Raw genomic sequence first — 10,000 nt, 5'->3', positions numbered from 1 at the left:
ATCTGAAATAAAGAGACCACGATTATTACACCACTTTACCCATGAGAGTTAATCAAAAGGAATGTGTACCGCACCATACTTCTCTTTCTCCCACATATTTTCATCACTGCAAAGGTTAACTTTTTCAAAGTTCTGTCTTACGTTACCTTATTCGATGGGTCTGCAACACTTCTCAATACATCTCAACACCTCTTCAAGGTGTGTTCCGCACCCTGTCACAAGTAATCAAAGAGTGTCTTCTCTTATTCCTATTTCTCATCACCAAAGCCATACATCGTTTGCTACAAACACACATGCAGACACGCCCTGCGGGGGCATCCAGCAACCACAGGTGCCGCATGTCCATAGTATGTGATTTCCGAGGCGTCACCGACCTCAAATTGCATTTGTCATCTTTCCTGGCCGTTTTTCATTTTAGCATTCTTCGAGGAATGCAGCGCTTGTCTCTAAGCGACCTGTCTCTAACCGGAAAGAGCTGAGATTAACAATTCACTACCGCGTGCCTTTTTAAGATATATATATATATATATATATATATATATATATATATATATATGTATATATATATATATATATATATATATATATTATATATAATTATATGGATTTCTGTCCCTTGTACACGTGTGAGGTTTTTTATATTCACTAATATTGAGCCCAAATATAGTATAATATCTTATTTACTGTACCTGGTGTCTATGTTAAAGTATGTGAATATAACGCACAAGGTTTTACAAAATACACTTAAGGACTGGAAAAAAAAATTTTAAATAAAAAAAAATTAGCCCTACTATCTATAGCTTACCATTCAATGTCAATTTTATTTTATTAAGGAAGACTGCAAATAAATTCTGAGAATCATTTGCTTGTTCTTTATATGAAGACACGGTCTAATACGGATATAATCAACTTGTCTTACTAAGCGACAACTGATAATATCCCCGTCACTTCTTTGAGGGTAATGTATAATCATATTACATTTTCATGACATCACATGAAAAGTGTAACAAATGCGTAACGATCCCGTATCGATCGCTTATGAAGCGAGACGTTACCATGTCATCTTAATACAGATTTTCCCGATAAATACGAGGAATGTTATCGCAGTCTAATAATTCACCGTGCAGTGAAGATTACCTTGTAAAACACGCCCCGTTCTTAATCACGATAATTACTCTATCTCTCTCTCTCTCTCTCTCTCTCTCTCTCTCTCTCTCTCTCTCTCTCTCTCTCTCTCTCAGTCGACGACCAATAATAAGAAACCTTATCCAGTGGTTAGGTTAACATAGACATACTGGAATTTGACGGAAATTCACCCAAGCATTTACCTTCTTTACTTGGCTTGGAAGTGGGCAGAGAGAGAGAGAGAGAGAGAGAGAGAGAGAGAGAGAGAGAGAGAGAGAGAGAGAGAGAGAGAGAGATACTTATACATAATTGCTAATGATCAGACTGGCTGATTCGATACCAAGGCGTTATACTCCCCGTGGTTATCGATGCCCAAAATACAATCTCATTTTCGCCTAGCAAATTTCACAACATTCACATTTACTTATGAATGCCCCAAGACGTCGTATATGCAACTGTTTCCATAAATAAGTAATCAGGTAAACAGTGGTGTAAAAGAACAGCAAACTATTTATAGAATGTCAAAAAAAAACCATAATAATACAAGAATAAAATGCAACGTAGTTTCTTCTGCGCAATCGAGTTTTCTGTACAACCTATAATGCTGTATAAAACCATCAGCTACGACCGGGCCGGTAGCGCATCAGTTACTTCCCAGATGCGGTAGAGTGATGGTGCATCCCACGCCTCTAGAAAGCACTGACAGCTGCAGGAGCCATGGCTAACTTTAACCTTAAATAAAATAAAAAACTAACGAAGCTAAAGTGTTGCAATTTGGTATGTTTGATGATTGGAGGGTGGATGATCAACATGCCAATTTGGAGCCTTCTAGCCTTCGAAGTATTTTTAGTTCGGAGGGCGGACAGAAAAAATGCGGACAAAATGAAGTGCTGAGGGACGGACAAAGCGGCACATGCAAAACTAAAACTTATAACTTCCACGATGATTCCGTTCACAAACACACGTTACTTTAATTTTACTGTCGTCTTGTTGGCGTAAGCAAGCGTAATTACGCAAATATAAAAAACATACGACTGGTTTACTCTCGTTTAATAACTGACGACGTCCATGTTACCGGAGTAAATTACGATTTGAAGTAAACATAAAAAGGCTAAATCTGAAAGATTTACTGTAAAACAGAGTGAATAATTATGTCTACCTTCCTTTGTTGCAGGTGGACTTGAAAACCTCCAATTATGAACATAAACACGAGAAAATTGCTAGGTAAGTGAGACATCTTTAATCAACCTATTGTAACAGGTCCTTCCCCCACTCCTTCCTTCCCGAAATAAGCAACTTTTGCAATTAAAGCGCTTATTAGACTCTGCGGGAACTGACCTACATCTGGTGTGTTCTGCTTATCCATATAGAAGGAATAAGGTTCTGAAGGATGGAAACGGTTGCACTAATTCACAAATTTTCATAATTATTATGTCATCCTCACAATTTCCATAATTATGTATGTCATCCTCATTTTCTATGTAAAAATGGATGCAATTTCTATTAATTTATATTTATATATATATAATATATATATACATCATATATAATGTATGTATACATTATGGTTGATATATGTTCATGAGAAATAAAAAATGGCGTAAAAAGAATTGGAATTGCAATATAACATGAAGGCCAAAGGTCATGTGCAGGGATCAATTAAGTTATTCAGCACTGAAAATAATGTTGAAGCAATTATTAGGAGAGGGTGGAAAGAAAAATGAAAGAAAGACAATATGAACGGAGATACAGTAAAAAGGATTGAAAGGGATTGCGGATAAGGGACCAAAGGAAAGCAGCAAAGAACCTTAAGTAATGCCTACAGTGCACCGCATTAGGAGCACTGACGGCAGTAACCCCCCTACAGGAGTGAGGATAAGAGTTTGCTAGATTACATGGTAGTACAGTGTAGATTAAACAGAAAACTAAAAATACAGTTCTTCAGTGTCACTTAATTATGTTCTAGAAAATGTTCATTTATTTTCACCTCCTTTTAAGGTATATGCTTGCTTTTGGCAAACTGTGATTACTCAGAGGGATCTCTCTCATTCAGGGATAACACATCCCTTGCGCTACAAGAGACACCAACCGGAGGCACTCAGGTCAGGTGGGTATTCAATGTACGTGTTTTATATTTGTTTTATACATCTACTGTCCATATCTATTGTTTATTATGTAATTATTATATACGCTGGATACACACATATATATATATATATATATATATATATATAATATATATATATATATATATATATATATATATATATACACACCATCATACATACATACATATGTGCAATCATAAAAAACATTATGTGCATATATATATATATATATATAATATATATATATATATATATATACATATACACACACACATACCATCATACATACATATGTACAATCATAAAACATTATGTATGTATGTATGTATACATATATATATATATATATATATATTATATATATATATTATATAGTTTGTATGTTTTGTATGTATACATATCTGCGTACACAGTAATTACATGATATAAACTAGGTATGGGCAAAATAATCACCTTATCTAGCCCAAGTCAAAACAAAACGAGAGATAAACGAAAAGGAAGAATAACAGACCTCCAGCATCTTAAACACACACATATATGATAAGCATAAAAAAACAGACGGGTGGAGCATTCCAAAACTTGGCGTTAGAAGTAATGGAACACTGGATTTCAAATTTCGAAAAAGTAAACTCAAGAAGAATAGAAGCCAAAGAGTAAAGGCAGTTGAAAAATGAATGACAGAATTGTACTGACTTGTTCATGTTCATATTATAAAGTTTATTTGGAAATTTGCAACAAAAAGACGCAACACCCAGAAGACTTTACTGAAATTACAGTCAAGTAACCTCTGCTTTGTTTATTCCAGTATAATTTGGTTGAATAGCTTCTTATCAATGCTGGCAACACCTGAGGAACGCGCAAGGCCCTGTTACTGCCATCTCCTGTACGATCATCCCAACACAGGTAATTTTGGGAAGTTCTGCCCATTCTCAAGTACAGTAATTTACCCACAACACATAATATATGAATAGTAAGTTTGCAGAGTTTACCATACATACGGAGGATGTATTCCAAGCGTAACATCGCCTCAGAAAAGTTGTAAGCCCCTCTGAAAAGCAACGCCCTATGACTAATATATATATATATATATAAAACTGAGAAAACAGTAATTATGTCCAGATAATAAAAAAAAAAAATTATCCCACTCCCACAAGCGTCTTAGCCCTAGCCAGCCCGGTATGGCTCTGTTGTGATGTGAAGTTTCGGGAAAGAGGTCCCAAGCACTTTTATTTATTTTCATTGACGCACTACTTCATTACTTTTCATTGATAGTTACCATAATTGTCTTTTATTCTATATTATAAACATATTAGATCCTTATTTTTTGATTTTTCATAATCATATAAATAATGTTAGGCACTTTATCAATATTCTTTAATAATCTAATAATCATATACCCCGTTTTGCCAGCCAGTAATTTTCTGTAGATAAAAATCGACGAGTTTCATATTCAACTGAAGTCCTGCCGCAAGTGAATAGTAATTTGTCCCCATTATGATAAAAGTAATTATATTATTAACTAACAGGGCTCTTATTACCCAAAATTACTAATTACTTAGGAAAATGACAACTCTAATGACGAAGTTGTAATGGCTGTGTATTGGGTTAAACACTAACTTCGGTTCTCTAATAATCAAGGGTTTCAATTCACCTGTAAATCTTTCAGTGAAAGACATATCTAAAGAAAAGAAGAGACCCTTATATAAAGTAAATTTCACAGATGCAGCCAGCTTCCTGTTGGGCTCTGCTGGAAGAAGATTTGATATGACAATTCTCAAGTACGACGACGCCACATCTGCAACAACACTGAGTCAAGGAATACGTTATGCTGTTTCTTCCGCGAAATACATATTGGTGTTCTGCTCTCCGACAGACGTGGTGAAAATCTTTGAAATGGTAAGTTAATGTGGATGATAATAATCGTCATCTGTACAGAAAGAATATTATTAGTACAGTTGTTAATAATACTTCCACTATCATTACTCGTGTTGCAGATATTATTATTATTATTATTATTATTATTATTATTATTATTATTATTATTATTATTATTATTATTATTATTATTATTATTAATTGTGTTGATTGGTTTTTTCCTTCCTAGTGTTGACCTTTAATCATCATTAACATACTTTCAGGTCAAAGAAAAGGGACTGGAGCGTTACTCCGTCTTATGGTTAATAATTCTCAAGGACCGAGACGAAAATCAAACGATAGCAGACCTCGAAAAGGTACTTCGAGAGGGAATTCGAGTTATCCTCGTCGTAGGATATTCCGAAGGAACAATTACATTTCGATCAACTTTTGTTAATCTTGAAGGAGCCGTTAGGTAAGTCACTGGCCGCATTGGCATCAAATTAACGTTTATATTCCGGAAAGTATTACATTCCGAACCAGGTTACAAGATAGGGATTAAGCAAGCTGTTAGCACTTTGAAAATGACAGACGTTACAGAGGCTTGCAATAAACATAGAGCCTTGATGCAAGTGGCAACGGGTCATATTGAGTGCTGAGAGCCAGAAGACTTAAAATCGACAGAGGAAATATAAATCATCAATAGACTGGGTTTTTGGCGATCATGTCGCTAGCCTCAAGCCCATGTCTTCATTGGTCAAGTTACATGGCAATACTTGGCTAGCACAATTATTTTGCGTTCACCAATAGGTCAAAATGGTGTAAGATGATGGTTTAGTTCAAATCAAAATAGATTTGATGCCAAACCCCGATTTCATCTACGGAAGGATATGACTTAATTTGCTTCAATTTAAGTCTGCGATCTGAATATATGAACATTTAAACTGCTAATCAATTTGTATATAGAGAAGATATTCAAGAGCACATGTAAATGCTTTCCATGAAAATAGATGGGTATTACAATATCCTTCTGCATTCAGGCGTGAACTTGGAGTTATGCTCGGCCTTCGATACTGACCAACGGATTGGTAACCCTTGTTTTAAAGAATACTGAAACCATGGTCTAAAGAAACTGAAACTGAAACGGTCACCAAAAAACCCTTAGAAACAACCCGAGAACTTTCCGCTCTATTTACCCATCATTTCTGCCCCTCTCTTTGCCTTTCATGTCTTCGGTATTTGCACTTCTATCATATAAGTAAGTGTCCTTGAATATAGAGCATAGAGAAATATGCCTAGCTTAAGGAACGTCAACTCTTGTGATGATGAGTCTCTGGTTACAATTTAGAATACTCTGAGTAAATAACATCATCACCCTGAAATGCCAGAGCAAATTCAATACTTTCATCATGTTACAGGTTCCAAAAAACAGCAAATCAATACAGCAATGCCAGTCAAAAGGACACCTTGCCAGGCTTTTTGAAACTGACCAGTTCACCGCGTGACCCCCAGATGAAAGGGCGTGAGCTTATATTAGCTGCCAATGACAACTGGCCCTTCTTTGGAATCGGGAGAGGACCTGGATCCTTCGGTGGTAGGAAACGAAACGTTGGGATAGACGTCAGCATTGTGGACACCCTCAGCTCGTCTCTCAACTTCACGTTCGTATTTTCCTTTTCGAGTTTATAAGGAATAATGTCGCTTCGGCAGAAGGTTTAACTACATGGATAACTTTGTTACTGGCTCTACTTAAATCAGACAGCTAAAAGTTTTCGTTCATGTAACATTTTATTGATTATGTCGATTAAGCTGAGGTGTTGAGTGCGCATAAACAAATACTGGAGTGATATTCACACATACGAGACATGTGGGGTTTGTGCATGCACACACATACACATGCCATTAATCCACGTCTTGCATGTAATTAATGTATGTATGTATGTATGTATGTATGTATGTATGTATGTATATATATATATATATATATATATATATATATATTTATACACATACATGCATTGCATATATAAATATATAAGGCTCAATACGTAAAGGGCAATGACTTTGTTGCTGATGAGCCTTCTGTATGAGTGTAAAAACCGGTTCACCTTAAAGTATTAATGTGGCAGTGACTGTTCGGTTTGTTTTATCTCTGGAACCACCCCTTGTTAAGAGACATTGATTAATGGTGAAAAAAAATTGTATGCCTTATCGTGTTCCTTCTTTCTTTCATCATCAGGTATAGAGTAGTGAGCCCTGCCGACGGCAAGTGGGGAGGGCCACTGCCCAACGGTACAGTGACCGGCCTCATTGGTATGGTGAACCGACATGAAGCAGACCTTGCAATTTGCGAGATCACCGTTACTAGTAATCAGTGATTCATTTACTTTTTGCTGCCTTTCCTGTTGCGTCAGTTATGCCATTTTGATAATATAGGGCTTTTAACGAATGAGTTTCACTCGTTCTCAAGATATATGAACAAATCACGAAGTCTGACTCGTTAAGAATGAATCTTCTTCTTCCCGGTCTCAGGCGGTCGGGAGAGCGTCGTTGACTTTACGAATCCTTACTATCAAGAGTCGATTACGCTGATCTCGAGAGCGCCAGCGGAAAAGAGCAGAACTTTCGCCGTTTTCTCTCCTTTCACTGTTCAGGTAAAGCTCAGTGACTCATACTGGTCTTACTCTAGCCACATTGTAATCCCTCCATCCTTATATTACAATAAGGCTGGGTTGAATTCTTTCTTTAACCTCCCTGCTCAAATCAGAATTAGGTTGTCCCTCACTCGGCTGATTGTTTGAGCCTCAATGAATCCCAGCTCCGCTTAAATTTGGCTCCTAACAGATGTTGCAAATTTCTTTAATTTATTTTTAGGACGTGATAACTGGTCTCATGTCAATAACTGAACAAAAGCTTTCTTAATATCTTGTTGATCTTCGCACAAATATATAAGAAAACTTAAAATTTTCTTGGATAAACGTTTTGAAATTACAAAACCAAATTCAGAAACAAACGTCATCTGTCTTAGAGCAATTAAATCAACAAACGTCCTTAATCAATGTGACGTTAGATTTATTCAACCGTTAGACTTGGTCATACATCCAAAAATGAAAGCAGAATCTCTCACACATTTCAAATCCATTTTTACTTCAACTTTATTATTCACTAGTTCGAAATTTGCTAAGAAATTTAGAAACTGTACATATCAATAATTGTAAGATGATAATACAATCAATTAATAATTGTATGACGCATAAAATGGAATCAAACAGAAAATTTATCTAATCTAATATTTGATTACGAATCGATCACGCAAATATTCATTTTGCTTGAGCCTCTCTCCATCAAATAGGTTACACTTTATGGTAAACCGACGGTCACGAGATGAAATAAAGTTGAAAAATTATAACAAGCAAAATCTGATTATTGGTGGCATATAGATCTCTCACAATAATATTGGCTTTACTTGAACGTTACGAAAAGCAAAACTGTGCCTATTTTTCTTAGGTATGGATCATCATAGTCGTATCGTGCTTGGCAATGGGTCCAATACTGAAGCTCGAGTACAAGGTCTTAGCTCGTTACCTAAGGGAGAAAAAGGTACCGAAAAAAGAGGCTCAGCTTTCGAGTTCGACTTACGCCTTCAACATGTTCAGGAGTCTCATGCTGCAAGGAAACCCCATAGAGACTCCCTGCTGGTCGCGCCGGTTCATTTTCTACTTCTGGTACATATTTTGCTTGATGGTGTCTGGTGAGTGAACAGTTTATCAATAATTCGTCTGATTCTTATCCTTTTTGCAGTCACAAGTTCAAGATTTTATATACATTTATAAATGACTGATCGTCTCATATGAACATACCAAAGCATTCAAGGTATGTTCACCGTTGATAAACCAATTAACAGAACGGTCAGTTATGGCTGAAAGTAGCGAAAAAGCACCGGATTATCATACATCTGGACAAGAAACATGAAAGGTCAACATTGGCCAACCGTCCTCTCTCTCTGAACTTCGGAATTCGCAAAAAACTAATCCAATCTCAAAATCTAAACTGCCCTTCCTTGATTCCCAGCCCATTCAAGCACAAAACTTCTCAGAAATCCATAGATATTTTGAAAGACAAACAGCAATAATCTCAGCTGTTTAATCAGACATTTACAATCATGTCTTAAAGACATGTTATCACACACTTTTACATTTACGTCACCTAGCTATGTAGCAATCAGCTAATTTTACAACCTTAACCAAACCTCGTTAACGCACGCAAAATATTCCGAGAATAGCCTGAAACATCTGAATTGTTTGAGAAATTTACGTTTTACATTATGCAATTCATTATCAATGAAATCAAGACACTTTGTTAAAATCCGTTGCTGATTTTGATTTAAAAAAATCCATTCAGTCCTTCGCTTCCACCCCACTCCCCTCTGATGTGAATTCAAATAACAATAGACACTTGAAAAAACAATTCAGAATTATACTTTATAATGAAAGACAGTCAAAATCTACGAATTCTCACCCTTCTCAGAGAAGTTAATCATAATTCCCAGGGGGCAAATCAAGATTAAAGCTGGCAGTTGGTAAAACTAAACTAATTCCCTGTTATTGACAGAACTTAAACTCTTAACACTAAAATATTTTTGGTCTATTTGTAATCAGAAGTTTTTGATAACTAATGCTCTTGCATGATTTCCCTACTAATGAAATTTCTGGATAAATTTGTATTCATGACACCCAGTCTTGTGAACTGACACATTTGCATTTATCCTTTTTTAACCCATGTAAAGATACCTTTATACCAACCATGAAGTCAGTTACATTCTCATATATGTCTTACCCCTATGTAATCAGATGGTCACAAAAACGTCTTTCGCTCATATAATCAGATATTTTAAAACCTACTTAAATCAGTCA

The 10,000-nt window shown here is 35.9% G+C and overlaps 1 protein-coding gene across 1 annotated transcript in view; it reads left to right on the top strand.

Moving 5' to 3' along the window:
• Positions 1–10,000, top strand: part of LOC135197571 (glutamate receptor ionotropic, delta-1-like) — an 18,419-nt gene that overhangs the window by 2,734 nt on the left and 5,685 nt on the right. The window contains exons 2-10 of the mRNA XM_064224623.1: positions 2,300–2,349; positions 3,124–3,232; positions 4,039–4,136; positions 4,954–5,129; positions 5,372–5,562; positions 6,506–6,748; positions 7,327–7,454; positions 7,620–7,741; positions 8,595–8,838. Of these exons, the coding sequence (XP_064080693.1) occupies positions 2,322–2,349; positions 3,124–3,232; positions 4,039–4,136; positions 4,954–5,129; positions 5,372–5,562; positions 6,506–6,748; positions 7,327–7,454; positions 7,620–7,741; positions 8,595–8,838 (1,339 nt within the window). The 5' untranslated portion in view covers positions 2,300–2,321. The remainder of the gene's footprint in view (positions 1–2,299; positions 2,350–3,123; positions 3,233–4,038; positions 4,137–4,953; positions 5,130–5,371; positions 5,563–6,505; positions 6,749–7,326; positions 7,455–7,619; positions 7,742–8,594; positions 8,839–10,000) is intronic.

Source organism: Macrobrachium nipponense, chromosome 21 (genome assembly GCF_015104395.2).
Source record: "Macrobrachium nipponense isolate FS-2020 chromosome 21, ASM1510439v2, whole genome shotgun sequence".
NCBI classification, from domain to species: Eukaryota; Metazoa; Arthropoda; class Malacostraca; order Decapoda; family Palaemonidae; genus Macrobrachium; species Macrobrachium nipponense.
Note: the sequence above shows the minus strand (reverse complement) of the source record. Positions and strands in the feature narration are given on the sequence as shown.